General features: G+C 31.0%; 1 protein-coding gene across 1 annotated transcript; it reads right to left on the bottom strand.

Moving 5' to 3' along the window:
* Nucleotides 1-14331: 14331 nt before the first annotated feature.
* On the bottom strand, nucleotides 14332-14661 carry LOC135928687 (DNA-binding protein HEXBP-like). Its single transcript, XM_065465143.1, has one exon. The coding sequence runs from the start codon at nucleotides 14659-14661 to the stop codon at nucleotides 14332-14334; it is 330 nt and encodes a 109-aa protein (XP_065321215.1).
* Between the last annotated feature and the right edge of the window lie 7739 nt (nucleotides 14662-22400).

The following is a 22400-nucleotide window of genomic DNA, read 5'->3' as shown; positions in this document are numbered from 1 at the left end:
CGTGGTATAATGCCACCAATGACATAATAATGGTATCGTACCCAATGACATATAATAATACCTAGACTGACGATACATTCATTAAAAGTGTACATCAATGAAAACAGCTGGGGTCGCCATTTTGATTACCCATTTCATTATTAAAGATTTTAAACGGAAGCATACTATTTAAAGAACCAAGTTATCAATTTAATAGTAGTTTTTAACATGAGAATAATTACTATATGGGTTACCAAAATGGCGGGTTCAGCTAATTTGCATTCAACGAGGCTTTCAAATACATAATCATAAATGCATCGTCAGTCTAGGTATTATTATTTTTTTTAGTTAAAATTAGGTATTTTGTCGGTAAACCCTTCGCTAAATTTCGCTTAAGCTTAAAATTTATATGCTCATGCTCAATTTATAAGCTTTTATAAATATTATATTTCAGCTCTTTATCTTCATTTAAGCCAAATTACAGTAGCTTAACTTTATAATTCAATAATCCATAAATATTTTGTTATTATATTGCAGCTCTTAATTTTCAAAAGAGCCACAAGTAGCTTTATTGATAAAAATTTTATCAAAGGAGTTCCTAGTAAATAAAAAAGAAATTAACAGTCCCATTAATCATTAGAAATCACAAAAATATTAAAATATATAAGTAAGTCTGATATTTATAGAAATAATAAATATAAATGCCTACTATAAAAATTATATAAAAGGAGTTTTGTTTAAGAAAAGAGATTAACCTTCCCATTAATCATTAAAAATCTCAAAAAATATTACAATATATGCAAAAATACCAATGATAAAAATTTTATTAAAGGATTTCCTAGTAAAAAAAAATAGGATAGAAATTAATAGTCCCATTAATCATAAGAAATCTCAAAAAAATTAAAATATATGAGTAAATTTAATATTTATAGGAATAATAAGTAAAAATATCTACTATAAACGTTTTATTAAAGGTGTTATTAGTAAGAAAAGATATTAACAGTCCCTTTAATCATTAAAAATCTCAAAAATTTAAAATATATGAGTAAATCTGATATTTATAGGAATAATAAGTATAAATATTTACGAATAATTTGATTTACCCCTTTACCCTTAAATTTATTTTTCCTACCCAGCTATAAGTCTCATGAAATTATATTCATAAAACGATGCAAATAAATGGCTCCTAGCTATCATTCTTGGTAATTTTTTTGGAATAAATATTACAAAAAAAAATCTATATTTTTATTATTAAATTTATATTAATAATGTAAATATTATTAATTATTAATATTATAATTAAATCATACAAAATCTTACAATTTTATATTTACTATTATATTATACAATTTTTTTTTTTTCCTTGTTTAAATTTTATCAGTTTTCTATGTAGTATATTAAAATATTTAATTTCGCGTAAATATACATTTTAAAAAAAATACTGTATTTATAAAAATAATAAATATATATAATTACAATAAAATATAAGTGTTAATTTATCAATTAACCCTGTTTATATTTTTTCTTCTATATTTCTTTATTTTTAAAATATCAAACAACACTATTTATATTTTTTACTTTTCTATATTTCTTTATTTTTCCTTCAATATTTCTTTATTTTTACTTCAATAAAAATCAATAAAATATATATCGTACATAAAAAAAAATATAATAAATCGTTTGTTTTCTTTTCGCGCTTATATATTTTTTTTTTACAAAATCATCCCTTTTATTATTATTTTATTTATCACAAGTCAATCAACTTTCTTTTTTTTAATATTTATTTATTCCATTCCTTATTATTCGTATATTACGCCATTACCTTCCTCTAGTGCTAGGCTTAATAGCCTGCTCCCTTAACACGCCCCCTTCAGCAAAGATGATCATACGTCCCCTCCTCAGAGGTTGCCCCATTACGAATCCTCTACCATTACATCCAAACGGCCACTAGATCCCTCCATTCTTCGGTTCCCATCACTCCTTGACTAGTTTCTATACGCTCGGCTGCCGTGATATCCTCTCCTCTTGTTATACCGTTTCCCTCCGTCCTCTCGTTTGTGCCTTCAACTGTTTAATCAACGATGGGCCATTCCACGCTAGCTGTTGGACGATGTTCACGCTGCTCCTCTTCTTCCTCTCTCCTCGTTCCCATAATTCCTTCAACCGGTCGGGATCATTGATTGTCCCTTGCACTAGCTCCGTTCGCCGCCCCAAAACAGCCGCTATCTGCCTCGTAGGTACTTCCTCCACCCTTAGGCGAACTTGTTGCCATGTTGGATTCCCCTCCGTCCTTCTCCAATTCCAGGGGCAGCTATATTGAATATGACCACGCTCTTGATATCGATAACATCGTCTTTCTGCCATCGCTTGTCTTATGATACTTCGTTCGCTTCCCCATCCACCTTCCCTACTCCGGCGCTCAGTCCTACGAGGTCGCATCCCGAGTATTACTTCATAGTTTCCACAGATCCATCTCCTATGCCACCCCGAAGCACGATTTGAATCCATTTTGATGACCAACATTTGTTTTCTTTGCCAATTCCATTAATTTCTCTCTCCTTCCCACCTATTCCTATAGGCTCTTTTATTTCTCCAAAAATTGTTACGTCTCCCATTCTATATGCTCACTTATTCTCTCAATTATTATTATTTTCCTTCTATATACGACTTTCTATCTTCACACATGCTGACTCCCCCTTTTCCCTCCTGACGGGACCTAAGTCTTTTGACTTGACCTAAGTCTTCCGGGGTCCATTCCTCTCTTTAACTGATCCCCATGTCTTATTCCTTCTCTCCCGTCTGGGAACTTTATCCTATGCAATTTGTGACCCACGTTCTCTATGACCACACCGGATTCCCCTTTTCGGATACCCCCAAAAATTCTAGCCCAAACCGTTTGCCCCACCACGAATTTACACGCGTTATCCCCCTAATCCATCTCTGGAGGTACCTCTTGTTTTAGCAAATCTAATTGAATGCGAGTTCTACGGCCCAAAAATTTTTCCGCCGGTGATAACTCCTCCCCTTTTCGACTATTATTATAAAAGGCTACGGCGATCCATAGTTTCCCCCCCCCCGCCATATTTCGAATTTCTAAACCAACTTTTAACCAGAGCCACCATTCTTTCCGCTTGTCCGTTTGAGCTTGGATGATAAGGAAATGCTAAGACATGTATTACCCCGGTTTCCGTGTAAAGTTTTTCAAATTGTCTACTCACAAAAGCGAGACCGCCGTCGGACACGTTCGTCCTCGCTACTCCAAAACGAGCCCATTGCATAGTTAACCCCCTTACTGCCTCGTACTCTACCCATTTGGAGTATGCATCTACCACAATTAAATATATTTGCCCCTCAGAGTCAAAGAAGTCGATGTGGATACGTTCCCACGGCTGTGTAGTCTTGGGTCATACACTTTTCTTGTCTCTGTGAGGCATACTTGCCCACAGGTTACACATTTCACAGCTTCGGCTTATGTCCTCAATCTCTTTGTTCATTCCTGGCCACCATACATATTCTCGGCCCCATTGTTTCATTTTCTCAACTCCCTGATGCCCTGCATGAATCATTGCCAAGACGAATCTCTCAATTTAAATGGTACTATACCCCGACTTCCCCGTACCACACAGTCATCCACTATAGCTAATTCCTTTTCGATGTATTTAAAAACTTTATCTCCGTCGCTCCAAGGTTTACGCCCCTTTATACACGCCTTAATTCGAGTCAATTCACGATCCTTTAGAGTTGCCCTTATAAGTTATTCACATGTTATCGGTCCTCCCTTGGCCATTTTGACCATTGCTCTAATTAGTCCTTGCTCCTTTCCCTCCTCTATATACTCTTGAACCATTTCATATCCTTCTTCTCCAGCTCCACAGCTAGAAAGAATATCTGGTAAACAGTTTTCCTTTCCCCGTCGATATTTCAATTGTACATCAAAACTTCCCACAAATAAGAGCCATCTCTGTAACCGAGGCGACAGCATCAGTTCTTTATTATCCTTTTTGAACAGGTGTACTAACGGCTTGTGGTCTGTATATATCACGAACCTACGCCCAATCAAATACTCACGGCATTTCGTCAGTCCAAATATAACAGCCAATGCCTCCTTTTCAATCACGGAATACCTTGTTTCCGCGGCTCTGAATATTCTCGAGAAAAACAAAACCGGGTTTTCCATCCCATCTATATAATGCAATAACGCACCACCTACTCCTTTAATCGATGCATCTACCGCAAACACCACCTCCAACTCGTTATTAAAGCACATAAGAATGGGCTCCCTTCCAATTCTATCTTTCAATTCTGCAAATGCAATCACTTGTTCCTTCTTCCAATCAAATTTTTCACCCTTCATTAGCAGAGTATATAATGGCGCAGCTATTTGAGCGAATCCCTCTACAAATCGGTGGTAGTAATTTACCATTCCCAAAAAAGCCTGAACCTCAATTTTATTATTCGGCCTCAACATATTCGCAATTCCCGTCATATTTTTATCCAACGGTCTAACCTCTTTTCCCGTTATTTTATGTCCCAAATATACGACTTCCGTCACTCCTAACACGCTTTTTTCGGCACTGGCCCGCAAACCCTTTTCTTTAATTCTTCGGAACACCTCCTTCAATCTTTGCTCATGCTGTTCTGGAGTTCGCCCCATTACCATTACGTCATCCATATAATAGAATACGTCTTCCATCCCTTGAAAAACCGCAGCCATAGTCCTCTGAAATATCGGAGCGGATACACTTAATCCAAAAGGTAATCTACAAAACGCAAATAACCCCTTGGGAGTAGTAATGGTTAACAACTTTATTACTTCTGATTTTACCCGCAATTGCAAGTACGCGTTGGAAAAATCAACTTTTGAAAAATATACACTTCCCTTCAAATTCGCTAAAATTTCTTTAATTCTCGGTAAAGGATATTTAACTTCTACGACCCAGGGATTTAGAGACACTCGAAAATCAGCGCACAGGCGTAGTTGACCATTAGCTTTTTTTACAGGCACTAACGGCGTTGCCCATTCACTATATTCCACACCACATATGATGCCTTTCTGTACCCATTTATCCAATTCCATTTCGACATCCTTCCTCCATTCAAACGGTACTCACCTCAAAGCACAAAACTTTGGTACACATCCCTCTTTTAATTTGATATCTACTTCGTAATCTTTTAAACAGCCCAACTCTTCGTCAAAAATTTCTTGATAATCATCCACCAATTTTCTTACTCCCTCCTGCATCCTGATTACTTCCAACTAGGGCTGGGAACCAATAGTAAAAACCCAATATTAACAAAATATTGTATTGGTATTGGTATTGGGTCTAAAATATTGGTATTGGTTTAAACAATATTTTCTATTTCTTGTATTGGTATTGCTATTGGTATTGGTTTATATTGGTAACTATTGGTTTATATTGGTATTGGTTTAAATTCAAATTACTAATTAAAAGAATAAAAATAGTGATTATAAAACCCTTAATTTCTAATTTTAAATAAACATGGGGAAAAAAATCATGATACCAAAACCAACTCTCAAAATTTTACTGAATTCAAATTCTTTTTTAAACTAGGAATTTATTAGGTGATGTGAATATAAAAAATTTTGATTTAATCATGCATTTTTTGTATCAACAATAATAAACGTATTGATTTTGAACCATTTTATTTATCACAAAGAACATAGCAAAATAAACTAAAAATGTAACATAACTCTCTATTTATACAAAATATAATGCAAAAGAATGATATAATTTTAATATAAGAGGAGAAAATAATTTTATGTATTTAAGAAGAATCTTGCATGCGCATTAGTGTTGTTAAAACGCCGCGAGTCGCGACCCCGACCCAAAGCTCGGGTCGTTTTATTCGACTCCGACTCAATGTTTGGGTCGTTTTTTTCGACTTCGACCCGAGTTCAAGCCGAAAAAAACGACTTCAACCCAAAATATGGGTCGTTTTTTACGACTCCGACTCAAAATTTGGGTTGTATTTTTCGACTCAAACTTGAAATTTGGGTCGTATTTTTCGACTCAAACTTGAAGTTTAGATCGTATTTTTCGACTCCAACTCAAAGTTTGGGTCGTTTTTCTGACTCAGACTCAAACATCGGGTCGTTTCATTCAATCAGACCCAAAATATGGATCTATTTTTTAAAGACGACTTAAAGTTAGGGTTGCTTTTTTTCACCCCTAACCCAATATCTAGATCATTTTTTTCGACCAAAAGTCAAATAACATTTAGTATATATTAATATTATAGGCGGGAAAGTTACTTAAAGCTTCTTTAAATTATAATGCTTGATTAACTATTCATCATAGTTATATTTTAAAATTTTTAAGTGAAGATGTACCATAGAAAAGTGCCATTTGTCATGATGGTTATTTTTGAACTTTTTTAAATGAAATAGATAAAAATATATATTGTAGACATGTTAAATCAAAATTTCAGTGATGATGTACCATAGATAAGTGGTAATTGTCATAATCGCTATTTTTGAACTTTTTTGAGTTTTTTTAAAGCAAATTGCTAAAAATATATATTCTAAACATGTTAAATAAAAAATTCAGTGAGGATGTATCATAGATAGGTGACAATTGTCATAATCGCTATTTTTGAACTATTTTCAATTTTTTTAAAGCAAATAGCTAAAAATATATATTCTAAACATGTTAAATTAAAAATTAAGTGAGGATGTATCATAGATAGGTGACAATTGTCATAATCCCTATTTTTGAACTTTTTCAATTTTTTTTAAAGGAAATATCTAAAAATAAAATATTCTAAACATGTTAAATTAAAAAATCAGTGAGGATGTATGATAGATAGGTGACAATTGTCATAATCACTATTTTTAAACTTTTTCAAATTTTTTTAAAGGAAATAGCTAAAAATATATATTCTAAACATGTTAAATTAAAAATTCAGTGAGGATGTATCATAGATAGGTGACAATTGTCATAATCGTTATTTTTGAACTATTTTCAATTTTTTTAAAGCAAATAGCTAAAAATATATATTCTAAACATGTTAAATTAAAAATTAAGTGAGGATGTATCATAGATAGGTGACAATTGTCATAATCCCTATTTTTGAACTTTTTCAATTTTTTTTAAAGGAAATATCTAAAAATAAAATATTCTAAACATGTTAAATTAAAAATTCAGTGAGGATGTATGATAGATAGGTGACAATTGTCATAATCACTATTTTTAAACTTTTTCAAATTTTTTTAAAGGAAATAGCTAAAAATATATATTCTAAACATGTTAAATTAAAAATTCAGTGAGGATGTATCATAGATAGGTGACAATTGTCATAATCGTTATTTTTGAACTATTTTCAAATTTTTTTAAAGCAAATAGCTAAAAATATATATTCTAAACATGTTAAATTAAAAATTAAGTGAGGATGTATCATAGATAGGTGACAATTGTCATAATCCCTATTTTTGAACTTTTTCAATTTTTTTTAAAGGAAATATCTAAAAATAAAATATTCTAAACATGTTAAATTAAAAATTCAGTGAGGATGTAGGATAGATAGGTGACAATTGTCATAATCACTATTTTTAAACTTTTTCAAATTTTTTTAAAGGAAATAGCTAAAAATATATATTCTAAACATGTTAAATTAAAAATTCAGTGAGGATGTATCATAGATAGGTGACAATTGTCATAATCGCTATTTTTTAACTTTTTTAAAGCAAATTGCTAAAAATATATATTCTAAACCAGTTAAATTAAAAATTCAGTGAGGATGTATCATAGATAGGTGACAATTGTCATAATCGGTATTTTTGAACTTTTTCAAATTTTTTTAAAGGAAATAGCTAAAAATATATATTCTAAACATGTTAAATTAAAAATTCAGTGAGGATGTATCATAGATAGATGACAATTGTCATAATCGCTATTTTTTAACTTTTTCAATTTTTTTTAAAGGAAATAGCTAAAAATATATATTCTAAACATGTTAAATTAAAAATTCAGTGAGGATGTATCATAGATAGGTGACAATTGTCATAATCGCTATTTTTGAACTTTTTCAAATTTTTTTAAAAGAAATAGCTAAAAATATATATTCTAAACATGTTAAATTAAAAATTCAGTGAGGATGTATCATAGATAGGTGACAATTGTCATAATGCCTATTTTTTAACTTTTTTGAGTTTTTTTAAAGCAAATTGCTAAAAATATATATTCTAAACATGTTAAATTAAAAATTCAGTGAGGATGTATCATAGATAGGTGACAATTGTCATAATCCCTATTTTTGAACTTTTTCAATTTTTTTTAAAGGAAATATCTAAAAATAATATATTCTAAACATGTTAAATTAAAAATTCAGTGAGGATGTATGATAGATAGGTGACAATTGTCATAATCGCTATTTTTGAACTTTTTCAAATTTTTTTAAAGGAAATAGCTAAAAATATATATTCTAAACATGTTAAATTAAAAATTCAGTGAGGATGTATCATAGATAGGTGACAATTGTCATAATCGCTATTTTTGAACTTTTTCAATTTTTTTTAAAGGAAATAGCTAAAAATATATATTCTAAACATGTTAAATTAAAAATTCAGTGAGGATGTATCATAGATAGGTGACAATTGTCATAATCGCTATTTTTGAACTTTTTCAAATTTTTTTAAAGGAAATAGCTAAAAATATATATTCTAAACATGTTAAATTAAAAATTCAGTGAGGATGTATCATAGATAGGTGACAATTGTCATAATCGCTATTTTTGAACTTTTTCGAATTTTTTTAAAGCAAATATGCTAAAAATATATATTCTAAACATGTTAAATTAAAAATTAAGTGAGGATGTATCATAGATAGGTGACAATTGTCATAATCCCTATTTTTGAACTTTTTCAATTTTTTTTAAAGGAAATATCTAAAAATAAAATATTCTAAACATGTTAAATTAAAAATTCAGTGAGGATGTATGATAGATAGGTGACAATTGTCATAATCACTATTTTTAAACTTTTTCAAATTTTTTTAAAGGAAATAGCTAAAAATATATATTCTAAACATGTTAAATTAAAAATTCAGTGAGGATGTATCATAGATAGGTGACAATTGTCATAATCGCTATTTTTGAACTATTTTTTTCGACCAAAAGTCAAATAACATTTAGTATATATTAATATTATAGGCGGGAAAGTAACTTAAAGCTTCTTTAAATTATAATGCTCTGATTAACTATTCATCATAGTTATATTTTTAAATTTTTAAATGAAGATGTACCATAGAAAAGTGCCATTTGTCATGATGGTTATTTATGAACTTTTTTAAATGAAATAGATAAAAATATATATTGTAGATATGTTAAATCAAAATTTCAGTGATGATGTACCATAGATCACTGAATTTTTAATTTAACATGTTTAGAATATATATTTTTAGATATTTCCTTTAAAAAAAATTGAAAAAGTTCAAAAATAGCGATTATGACAATTGTCACCTATCTATGATACATCCTCACTGAATTTTAAATTTAACATGTTTAGAATATATATTTTTAGATATTTCCTTTGAAAAAATTTGAAAAAGTTCAAAAATAGCGATTATGACAATTGTCACCTATATATGATACATCCTCACTGAATTTTTAATTTAACATGCATTAGAATATATATTTTTAGCTATTTGCTTTAAAAAAATTGAAAATAGTTCAAAAATAACGATTATGACAATTGTCACCTATCTATGATACATCTTCACTGAAGTTTTATTTTAACATGTTAGTAATACTTATTTTAGCCCAATTATGTCAAAAAAAACTTAAAAAAGTTATAAGATAACGATTATGACAATTGTCACTTTTTTATGGTACATCTTCATGAATTTTTAATTTAACATGTTTAGAATATATATTTTTAGCAATTTGCTTTAAAAAAACTCAAAAAAGTTAAAAAATAGCGATTATGACAATTGTAACCTATCTATGATACATCCTCACTGAATTTTTAATTTAACATGTTTAGAATATATATTTTTAGCTATTTCCTTTAAAAAAATTTGAAAAAGTTCAAAAATAGCGATTATGACAATTGTCATCTATCTATGATACATCCTCACTGAATTTTTAATTTAACATGTTTAGAATATATATTTTTAGCTATTTCCTTTAAAAAAATTTGAAAAAGTTCAAAAATACCGATTATGACAATTGTCACCTATCTATGATACATCCCCAATGAATTTTTAATTTAACATGTTTAGAATATATATTTTTAGCAATTTGCTTTAAAAAAACTCAAAAAAGTTCAAAAATAGCGATTATGACAATTACCACTTATCTATGGTACATCATCACTGAAATTTTGATTTAACATGTCTACAATATATATTTTTATCTATTTCATTTAAAAAAGTTCAAAAATAACCATCATGACAAATGGCACTTTTCTATGGTACATCTTCACTTAAAAATTTTAAAATATAACTATGATGAATAGTTAATCAGAGCATTATAATTTAAAGAAGCTTTAAGTAACTTTCCCGCCTATAATATTAATATATACTAAATGTTATTTGACTTTTGGTCGAAAAAAATGATCTAGATATTGGGTTAGGGGGTGAAAAAAAGCAACCCTAACTTTAAGTCGTCTTTAAAAAATAGATCCATATTTTGGGTCTGATTGAATGAAACGACCCGATGTTTGAGTCTGAGTCAGAAAAACGACCCAAACTTTGAGTTGGAGTCGAAAAATACGATCTAAACTTCAAGTTTGAGTCGAAAAATACGACCCAAACTTCAAGTTTGAGTCGAAAAATACGACCCAAACTTCAAGTTTGAGTCGAAAAATACGACCCAAATTTTAAGTTTGAGTCTAAAAATACAACCCAAATTTTGAGTCGGAGTCGTAAAAAACGACCAATACTTTGAGTTGGAGTCGAAAAAAACGACCCAAAATTTGGTTGAGCTCTGTTCGAGCCGACTCGGATAAGCCGATTAACAACACTAATGCGCATCCAACTTTTTAGGCACAGGCAAGCTTGTATAGTACGCTCATCTAATGAACAACGTTGGTCTGTTATAACATACCGATCTTCTGAAAAAGCCCTTTCAGAGCTAGATGAGGTGGCCGGAATTGCTAGATAATCTCTAGCAATTTTTGATAATACTGGATATCTATTTTTATTTAATTTCCACCAATCTAATGGATTTGTATCATTGGAAATTGTGGCTTCATCTACGTATTTACTTATTTCTAAGTTGTTATTATTATGAGGTTTCACCTGATAAATTTTGTCATAAAAGGATAATTTTTTGTTATTTTGTGCTTCATTTGTAAGTTCCGCTGAATTGTTATTATTTATTTAAAAAGATTGTATTCATTAGTAAGATATCCAATAAGAGTTTGCATATTATTATGCTTTAATAAATGACTTGATAGTTTAAATTTTGGGTCAATCATTGTTGAAATAATAAAGAGGTGTGTATTATAATTATAGTATTTATTAAGTTTTGTTAAGGCAGCAAAAGAAGCTGTCTTTAAAATAGCATTAGGATTATTATTATAACTCTCCACATGCTCAAAAATACTGGAATATAAAAGAATAATTGTTGAAATTGTTGGAGTATTAGCACATGAGGCCATCTCTGTACCAAAATTAAATGGTTCCAAAAATTCTCGGTATATTTCTATATTATTCCAGGCTAAGGCACTAATATAATTTTCTTGATTGGTATTTTATAAATGATTGGTATATGTTGTCAAATAGGGTTTGAGCAATATTGCTCTTACAAGCATTTGGTATGTTGAATTCCAACGTGTTGGTATATCCAAGATTGGGTGAGGAAATTATAAGTGTGGATTTTTTTCAAGATATATTTTTTCGAGTTTATTAAATTTAGATATAGAAAGTCTCAAAATTTTTTAAAAATTTCTTATTTTTTTTAAAGTTGTATTTAAGGGTTCCAATGCAGCCATGACAGCCAAATGTATAATATGGCAAAAGCATTTGCACACATTATCAAAATTATCTTTTTGTTTTAAAATTTTTAGAAATGCTAAATTATTACTAGCATTATCTAATGTAATACAAAAAAATCAATTTCAAATTTTACTTTTAATACAGAATTAAAAATATTATAAATATTAATAGCATTATGTGCTGATTTAAAAGGAATAAAATCTAATAAATGATTAATTAATTTAAAATCATTATCAATATAATGAATGGTTATGCCCATAAAGGGTATTTTATTTGGAGAGGACCAAATGTCCATTGTTAAAGAAAATTTAGAAGTAATTTTAGAAAGTATAGATTTTAAATTGATAAAAGAACTATGATAATGTTTCATAATTTCTATTTTTAAGTGTTTTTCTAGAAATTAATGTTAATGAGGGGTTGCATTATTAAATTTTTAAATGACTCATTTTCAACCAATGAAAAGGCTAAATTATTTTGAATAAAAAAGTCCATAATTAAATTATTTAAATTAGCTTTATTATTTACATTATTAATTAAAAATGATTTTATGGTGTTAATTTTTTTACTGCCATTATTTATTTGTTCACATTTCTTATATAAAGTTGGGTGGATGGATTTAAGATGTGTCCATAATCCTGAGGTTCCAAAATTGGGAAGTAGATAATTCTTTTTTACATTTATTACAAATTAGCCTTTTTTTGTTATCACAACTAGTATAAAATTCCCAGATTTTTGCTGTATTTCGTCTTTTATTAGATATCGTTGATTCTTCTTGTTCATTATCGCTATTATTATTAGTATCAACATCATTATCTATATTTATTAACTCGATTTGGTTTTCATTCATTATAATATCCTAAATGAATTAATAGATAAAATTGATAGATATCATATAGAAAACTTACTTCCATAATGAAAATAAACTATAATTATAAATAACAGAAATATTGATATCACAGTAGTATTGGAAGAAATAACAGATGTAATCAGTTTTTGCAATGAAAGTAAAAAAAATACCACGATATAATTATCCACGATAAACCCAAATAATTATGTTATTTTTAATATTGGTATTGGTTAAAATTGTATTTAAACAATATATCAAAACCAATATATTTAGGTAATTGGTATTGGTATTGGTTGTAAAAGCAATACCAATATTTAAATATATATTGGTTTATATTGGTATTGGTATTGTAAACCAATATTATATTGGTATTGGTCCCACCCCTACTTCCAACTCTCCTTCCCGGTTCCCACATGCCGTTTTTTGGCTCGGATGCTCCTTTGTCATTTTTTTTAAATTATATTTTCATTATTATCCTGCAACTTCCCTTTCCCGCTCTTCGCTTCATTATAGATTGTCTCCTGGATCTTCCCCTCCCAGTATCTGTCCTTTTCCTTACTCGCATACCCATAACTCCCCACTGCTAATTCTCCCTCGTAATTCCTTCCCCCCCCCCACCCCTTACAATTATTTTTTCCCCCTTCCTTGGTACCAATTTCTGCCCCCATCTCCTCTTCACTATTACTCGCCACTACTTCCCCCTTGGAATAATACGCCTCTATTTCTCCCTTAGAATTATTCCCCTTGGAATTATACGCCACTATTTCCCCCTTGTAATTATTCCCTATTTTCCCCTTAGGATTATGCGCTCTTATTTCCCCCTTAAACTTATTCGCTCCAATCCCTCCTATAAAATTATTCCTTTCCATTTCCCTTCCCCACTCTCTGCTTACCTCTCCACTATGATTATCTCTCCTGATTCCCTCATTCCTAATCCTTACTCCCAGACCTCCACTCCTAATTTCTCCCCTCATTTCCTCAGCTCCCTCCCGCTCCCAATTGAACATGTTCTCAATTCCGGGCAATACTTCCACGTCCTCATATGTCCTCCTCCCATCTGTATCATCACTCACCATCTGAACGAATACTTCCCTATGCAAATACCCCCCAAAAACTATACCATGGATTAATCCGGGTGATCCAATCCCACCCCAATACCGCTTCTACTCTCCTATTAATAATCCATAAGTCTAAAACCTCTATCCCTCCTTCCGTCATTGCCTCTATTTCCACTCTTCCCATTACTACTATTTGGGACCAATCGAATTGTCGTATTCTCAAGCCTTCATTTGCTATCATTCCATCGGGCCAAATACTCCTATATCTCGCATAACTCATTACTGAAATAGCTGCTCCCGTGTCAAATAGCATAGGTACCCTATTCCCATTGAAGTCTATTATTACCCTAGGACAAGGATCATTTATTAAATCATCTTGTATCATCCTTACATTCCCAATTATACTTCTTTCTCTTCGTGAATACATTATGTTTCCTTCCAATAACCCACTCTCTTGGCCCTATGTATCATTTTTTTTACCATCATATAGTCACAAATTAGCACAATCCCTTGCCACATGTCCCCTTTCTCGACATCGGAAACATTCCACGGTTTGATCTTCAACTCCCTCCGGAAATACTCCTCTTCCCTCAACTCTGGCATCCTCAATGGTTCGCACAGTTGGAGTATTTGGTCCCATTACTCTCTGGGGAAAACCTCCCCGAGTATTATAATTTCCCGTATTACATTCTTCCTTATTGTGACCAAATCTTCCGCAACCCGCGCATCTTAATTTCTCTGGTTTTCCTGGACAATAAGGGGCTATATGACCAAATCTACCACATTCGAAACACTTTGCCTCCCTACAATCTCTGACCATATGTCCTTGTCTTCCACAATTATAACAATTCATTCTTCCTCTCACTCTCGAATCAAAACTGGGTTTTATTTCCCCTCTACGTCCCTGAGAATCATCTCTAGGTCCCCTAAAAGGTCCCAACCTTTTATCACTATATACTTCCCTCCCATCAGGCTTCCTTATTCATTTATCCACTTCACTCTCTGTCCATCCATTAATTAATTCTTGAACCGGCAACCATGTTACCTTTCCCATAACATCCTCCTCTCCATTATGGCCCTTTATTCTCACGCTACGACTCTTTTTGACTCTTCTACCCCAAATCAAACTACACATCCAAATCACTAATATGACTAGTGCTCCCACAATATTATATTGTAATTCCCAACATTTCATAAATTTAAAAGTTTTCATTTTCTCTCTACAAAAAGTTAACTAATACTTTTAATATAAAGAGTTTAACAATTTGCAACGTTAATAAATAAAATACTATGAGAATTGTAAACAAACTAAAGATGCAACTATACATATATCTTGAATGCCGTACAAAAATTTATTAATCCGGTTTTCCTTCCTTTTTTTAAAAAAAAACCTTTTACTATGTTTTCTTATTATTATAAATTCAGGTTTTCCTTCTTTTTTAAACTATGTTTCCTTATTCTTATAATTTCCGGTTTTCCTTCTTTTTTAAAACTTTTACTATGTTTCCTTATTCTTATAATTTCAGGTTTCCTTCTTTTTTAAACCTTTTACTATGTTTCCTTATTCTTATAATTTCAGGTTTACTTCTTTTTTAAACCTTTTACTATGTTTCCTTATTTTTATAATTTCAGGTTTCCTTCTTTTTTAAACCTTTTACTATGTTTCCTTATTTTAAAATAAACTTTTTCCCGTAATGGGTCGGAGTCACCACTGTTAATTTATCAATTAACCCTATTTATATTTTTTCTTCTATATTTCTTTATTTTTAAAATATCAAACAACATTATTTATATTTTTTACTTTTCAATATTTCTTTATTTTTCCTTCAATATTTCTTTATTTTTACTTCAATAAAAATCAATAAAATATATATCGTACATAAAAAAAAATATAATAAATCGTTTGTTTTTCTTTTCGCGCTTATATATTTTCTTTTTACAAAATCATCCCTTTTATTTATTATTTTATTTATCACAAGTCAATCAACTTTTTTTTTTTAATATTTATTTATTCCATTCCTTATTATTCATATATTACGCCATTACCTTTCTCTAATGCTAGGCTTAATAGCCTGCTCCCTTAACAATAAGTAATTTTTACATAACGGAATTTAAGAAAAATATATAATTTAACAATTCTAGAAATTTTAAGAAATTTAACAACCAACGACTTCATATTACAATAGTCCAAATGATAATACGAGGAAGAAGGGGGGGGGGAGGGTAATTTTAAATGATTTAGGGAAGAAGAAGAAAATCTAGATTAATCGGGCTCCTCGGGGAATGAACCTATGAAGTATGTGAAATTAGATTTTATAATCTGAATTCCTATGCGTTGACGTAAGTAGACGACATCCATAATGATCAAGTGATTTCTGGGTTATAAATGTAATAATAAGACCCCCCTACCCCCAACTTTTTAATTTAATATATATTGACGGAAACTTTGGTCGATGTTTAGTAAATTAGGTTGTTATCGGAAATTTCTTGTCACAAATTATTTTTCCAAGTTGAGAGTTTGGAAGTTTAAAAGCACCATGAAAAGATAAGATAATTTAATTTTAAAAAGTATTCATCACTGTTTTGTATTTACAATATATATATACTAAATAATATATAAATAAAGGTCAAATAAAATGTAAAATGAAAAGTAAAGATTAGTCATATTTGAATAGCTGTAAAATGTTTCTTACAAAATACGTGATACGTGATATATAGCGCTTTTTCCCTCTAGCGTTGAAGTTTCAACAGAGCTACGCTAGGTTTTCCTCATTTTCATCTGATTGGAACTAATTTAATTTGGGTATAAAAGTAAAAATATGAGGAGCCCTCCACACGTTTGTTTGCAAGCCGCACGTACTTGTTGGCGCATCATTTCGAAAAATTTTACTTAAACCTCTATAGTCTTATTAAAAAAGGAGTGGGGCAGAAAAAGAGCCTATACCCGAGAACTACAGTATAATTTAATTACTTTAGGGTGGGTGGTGGCTGATTTTAAGTTTAAATTCTGTGTAAGTCATAAAGATTACTATCAATATTGAGATTTAATGTTCGTATAATCTGTAAAATAAAGATATAATTAAATAAAAAAATTTACCTGATCAGTATGATATAATTTTTTATTTTATTAATGATTCAACCCATACAATACAGTACTATTTCAAAATTTTTGCACCGGATGTGAATAGTGGCGCGTAAAAAAAAGAAGAAAAAAAAAGAATATTATAATAAAAATAATTTAATGTGTGCGTGATATAAAATTTAAACATATTACTATTTAATAACCAAAAATAATATTTTAATTTATTAATATTCCTATTATATAACAGAAATGATGGGCAAACGTAAAAGTGGAAGGCCAAAACTTCAATGGGGCCATAAAGTTAGAGCGAAGAAGTATAAATTAGATAAATGAGATAGCATGAATAACATAAAGTGGAGAGAGATATTGAAGGAGCTTACCGCGAAAAGGTGAAAGCTAAAAAGAAAAAAAAAGAAAAGTTTATTAACCAATATATTTTTAAATTGTAAATTTACTTACATTTTTCAAATTTTAGGCAATTTAATTAAATGAATAAAAACTATAATGATTTATTAAGACACTTTAACTTTGTCAATGATATTCAAAGAATGTTAGTCTTCAAAAAATATCTATTATATAATAAATAAAAAATAGAAATAATGTGCACAAAATAAGAGCTTGATAGTCATAACAAAAATCATTTAAGTATAACATCAATAGTTAAAAACAGTCATAATATAAATCTTTTCAAATTAGACTTAAATTTATGGTATCTCAACGATGGCTCTTTTGGCGGCTATTTATCTAATGTTTTATCGGCCATAGAATACGTTGAAATGGTAGCTTCTAAAATTGGTCTTTCCCTAAATAGAAAGAAGTGTGAAATATCTTCCCTTAACAACAAGGATTTTATCCCTCCCCCAGATTTTATAATCATTCCCCACGAGGAACTCTATTAGGTTCCCCTATCGGTTTTCAACTTCCTTTTGTCAAAATTTTTTTGACGATTTGATTCAGTTCCTTTTCAATTCACTAAAGAATCTTCCTCATCTTCCCAAGCATCAGTTCTTTTTCCTCACTAAAAAATGTCTTTTACTACATAAATTCTTACACATATTTAAATCTTCCCCGGTTTTCCAGTATAACACCCTCCTTAAGGCCTTCGAATTAAAATTTAAACATTTTATCGAATCCCTTTTAGTCTTAAATTTTTTCGATTCTAATTGGACCTTCGCCTCTATGCCCGCTTACCGGGGTGGTTTTGGATTTTCACTCCCTTCCTAATGGCAATTGCGTGATCTCTTTCATCTCGAATATCCTTTAACGATTCTATTTCATCGCTTATGGAGTTGGACGATCTCCTTTTATCTTCAGCTAAACAATAGTGGCTTACCCTAGCTATTCAAGGATCCGAGCAGCCAGTTTCCAGTCATCTAAAGAGCTTCATGCTCCCTATGCTTCAATGCGCATTTGAAAATCTTTGACTGTGTCCCGATCTAACTAACCTGAACTAGTGTTGTTAAATAGTCGAGTTTTTACGACTCTGAATTCAAGTCGGAGTCGCAAAACTCATTTCAAATTGAGCGGCTCAATGAGCCGCATGAGTCGGTTTCAAAGTCGGCTAGTGTTGTTAAATAATCGAGTTTTTACGACTTTGAACTCAAGTTGGAGTCGCAAAACTCATTTCAAATTGAGCGGCTCAATGAGCCGCATGAGTCGACTCGATGAGTCGGCTTCAGAGTCCCTCTATATATTATACTCATTAAAGTTGTTTACTTAAAGCCGACTCATCGAGCCGACTCATGCGGCTCATTGAGCCGCTCAAATTGAAATGAGTTTTGCGACTCAAAACTTGACTAGATTTTAACAACACTAACCTGAACTGCTCAGAAACGCAAAAATAAATTCTAACGGCCATGAATGGCTAGATGCAATTCCGAGTGGTAAAAAGGAAACGTTACTAACAGACGATGAGTTTCAAACTGCCATTGGCTATCTTTAGACATTGTTTTTCTTGTCTCAAAGTCAGTGGCCGTTTTCTGAGGCACAACAACCTTAATAACTTAATCTGCAAAGCCTTGATTTTGGCCGGTTTCCCTAATAGTTTGGAGCCATTAGGTCTACTAAATGCGGAAGGTAAGCGTCCCGACGGCATGTCTTTGACGTCTTGGCACGGCGGCAAAGGACTTGTCTGGGACGTCTCGTGTGTTACCTCCTACCCGGCTAACGGAAATACCGACCCCTTGGAACTCCAAGAAATCAATAAGTTTAATAAATATAGATTCCTCCCTAATTCTTTTATATTTATTCCCCTAATTTTTAGCGTTCTGGGAAACCCCGGTCCCCAATCCCTAAAGTTCTTAAATCTGTTGGGTAGAAGAATTGCATTAAGGACAGGGGTCAAAAACGAGTCCCTATTTCTTAAACAAAAAATCCAATTCGAAATCCTAAAGGGGAACTACAAATGTTTCTTCGAAACACTCCCTTTTCCCTCCTAGTTCAGCACCTATAATTTGTAAAATATTTTTTTTAGCTGTTTAAATATTGATATAATTTTAGCTTTTAAAATGATAATGTAATATATATATAATATTATTTTAATATATATTCTGTTACACTAAGTTTTATATAACAAACTTTATTATTTTTTATAGATCTTTATACTCATATTATATTATATATAAATGGAACTTAAGGAATTATATTATATAATAAAAATTTAATTTATAAGACATAATAAATATTCATAACTTAATATAATATCAATATTTAAAAATATATAGTCAATATATAAATCTAATAATATTAAAATTAAATAAATTGTTCTTAATTCATGCACATAATACAAATATTAGATTTTTTATTTTGATTATCACCATAATGATGAAACCTAATGTGCAAATAACGTTCATTTATTAATGTTTTAAGAATTTGATAATGGGTTAATCTTGATTAAGCATTTGATCATTAAGATCAACAAAAATATGTGTTGGATTTACATTTAAAAAAAATAAATGATACAATCCTTTTGACAATAATATTTTATTCTTGGGAATCTAAAAGAAAAAATACTTATGTCTTAAAATAAGAAAAGAGTCTTATAATATAATAAATAATGTGAATTAAAAGAAATGTCCTATGAAAAAAAAATTTTTTTGTAGAGCGATGCATAATATATTAATAAAATTTAAAAAATTATTATCTAAAATTATGAAATGCAGATATAGACATTTTAGGGAAATATTAGATGTAATTTATCAAATAAGCAATCATCAGTCTAGGTATTTATATGTCTTTGGGTGCCGCTTGTTATACTTCTTTTATGTTTGAATGTTTTGTCGCGAGATATTTTGATTGTTGAATATGTTGATCAATGTTATTTTATTATTTATTTTGGCAATTGATTTATTTTTTTATATATCAATTTGTATTTAAATTTAATCAGTGAAAATTTTATATTAACATTTTCTTTATACATCAATTTGTATTAGTTATTTTTTTTATTAATGTTTAAAAAAAAAGGATATATAAAGAATAAAAATATGTAATTTATCTTTAAAAATAAATATGTAATATATCATATAATAAAATTCAAATTATGATTTAAAATAAAATGATAATCAATGAAAAATGTGTAATAATTATCTATGATAAAAGTGGAAATAATCCAATTCCAACATGAAGGCCAATCTAAGTCCGAACTTTAGGTAAGTACTATCTCAAAATTTGATCTTGATTTTACAGTGTACATTTATTCTATTTCACGCCATTATCGATGATAATTCTCTTACGATGGATGCTTTGAACAATTCCACATATATGACTGAATTTGTCAAGCTTGATTTCCCTTTAGTAGCGATGACAGCGCCTACATAGGGAAATTGCAGAATTTCTTCAATACGAGCAAGATCTCCAACGGAGCCGCTTTATTTCTCCGAAGTCTTCCTGATAACGAATTCAATAATATTGGGGCAATTTGCACTGAGGCAGACAGACTTCCAGGACCCAATCGCCCTGCTTGACAAATACAAGTTACAACATCCAACAAAGACCGAGAACGCTAAACAATCATTATTTTATGCTGCAACTCAAGGCAAGGATGAGACATTCTCTGCTTGGGTCACGCGCGTAGCATGACTCAATAAAGAATGTAATTTCAATGGCATTCAGAGAATTATTGAGAAAGTGAGAGTATCTTCGTATTCCAAAGATGTCAGGAAAGCGGGCAAGAGCTCTATGACCATAGAAGACATTTACAATCTAAGTCTAGAGGAAGACACCGCGGACCCAAGTGGCATCAAGGATGAAATTGTTACATTTGAATGAATCACGGTATACAAGAGGTTAATCACATGGGCAGAGTCAAAAAAGTTACGTAACAACAAAAACTCATTCAGGACTGTCACGCACATGGTAACTCTCTTATCAAGCAACCCCAGTTTGTCAATGACAATCGCCCCGCACAGCATTTCGATGAACGTTACGATTTACGCTGCGACTATTGCAGTGACAAACGATTTGATGAACGTTACGATATACGCTACGAGATCGACCGCGACAAACGATTTAACGGAAGGCATAGCAACTTCCACGACAATCGTTTTGATCAAAGCTACGATAATTGTCACTATAACTGCAACCGTTTGGATAATCGCAACGATAACTACTACGACGATCGCTACAACAATAGCGGGAACAACGTCCATGGCAATCGCCACGACTCTCATTGTGACCATCATCAAAGCCCTGATCGACGGTATGATTGCTATAGAGGTGATAACCGAACCAACTATCCTCGCCGTGGTCAGCACAAACACAACCCTTAAAATATTAATGGTTTCCGAAATATTCGTCGAAGCCCAACCAGTACAAAAATGACAATAATACTTACAATAGATCTCCTGATTACAAAGATCGTAATAGTCAATTGAATACGAACCATGCTATAAACATCGAAGTAATCAATCATGACGACGACTCAAACACAGACAAAGAATATAATCTGCAGAATTTGGAAGTGTACAATATGAAGGTCAAGGATACCACATATGACGCGTACAACATGACAGTGAGCATCAACAACATACCCACTTTGATGCAAGTTGACACCGGTACCAGGTATCCGAAGCTGACAGCTAAGACTGTAGGCATAACCGCTATACGTAAGAGTGACATAAGACTCACTGGTTATGACGGCAGCGCTATCAAGATATTAGGTCTTGCCAATGTGAACGTTAAGTATGAAGGAAACTCACATACACTGGAGGCCATTGTAGTGGATTTTGATAAGATCCCCCTGCTAGGACGTATGTGGCTCCACACCTTCAACAACATTTTAAAAACGTTCTTAGTGGGTAATGTAGAGAATGATCGAGAAGATAATCTCGACAACAAAAAAAGACCTCGAATCAACTTACTCCTATAAACCCAAATTGGTCAGACAAGAGAAAGTTCGCTTGAAGCCCGATGTTGTGCCTAAGATCATACCTTCAAGAAGAATTTCGTGCGCCAAGATCGATGCAACGACTCAGAAATTG

Source organism: Gordionus sp. m RMFG-2023, chromosome 4 (assembly GCF_954871325.1).
Source record: "Gordionus sp. m RMFG-2023 chromosome 4, tfGorSpeb1-WG-v2, whole genome shotgun sequence".
NCBI classification, from domain to species: Eukaryota; Metazoa; Nematomorpha; class Gordioida; order Chordodea; family Parachordodidae; genus Gordionus; species Gordionus sp. m RMFG-2023.
This window is presented reverse-complemented; position numbering and strand designations above follow the sequence as displayed.

What these genes read in the sequence shown, in the direction of transcription:
- LOC135928687 (XM_065465143.1), bottom strand. Translation starts at nt 14,661, where the DNA reads ATGGTCAGAGATTGTAGGGAGGCAAAGTGTTTCGAATGTGGTAGATTT.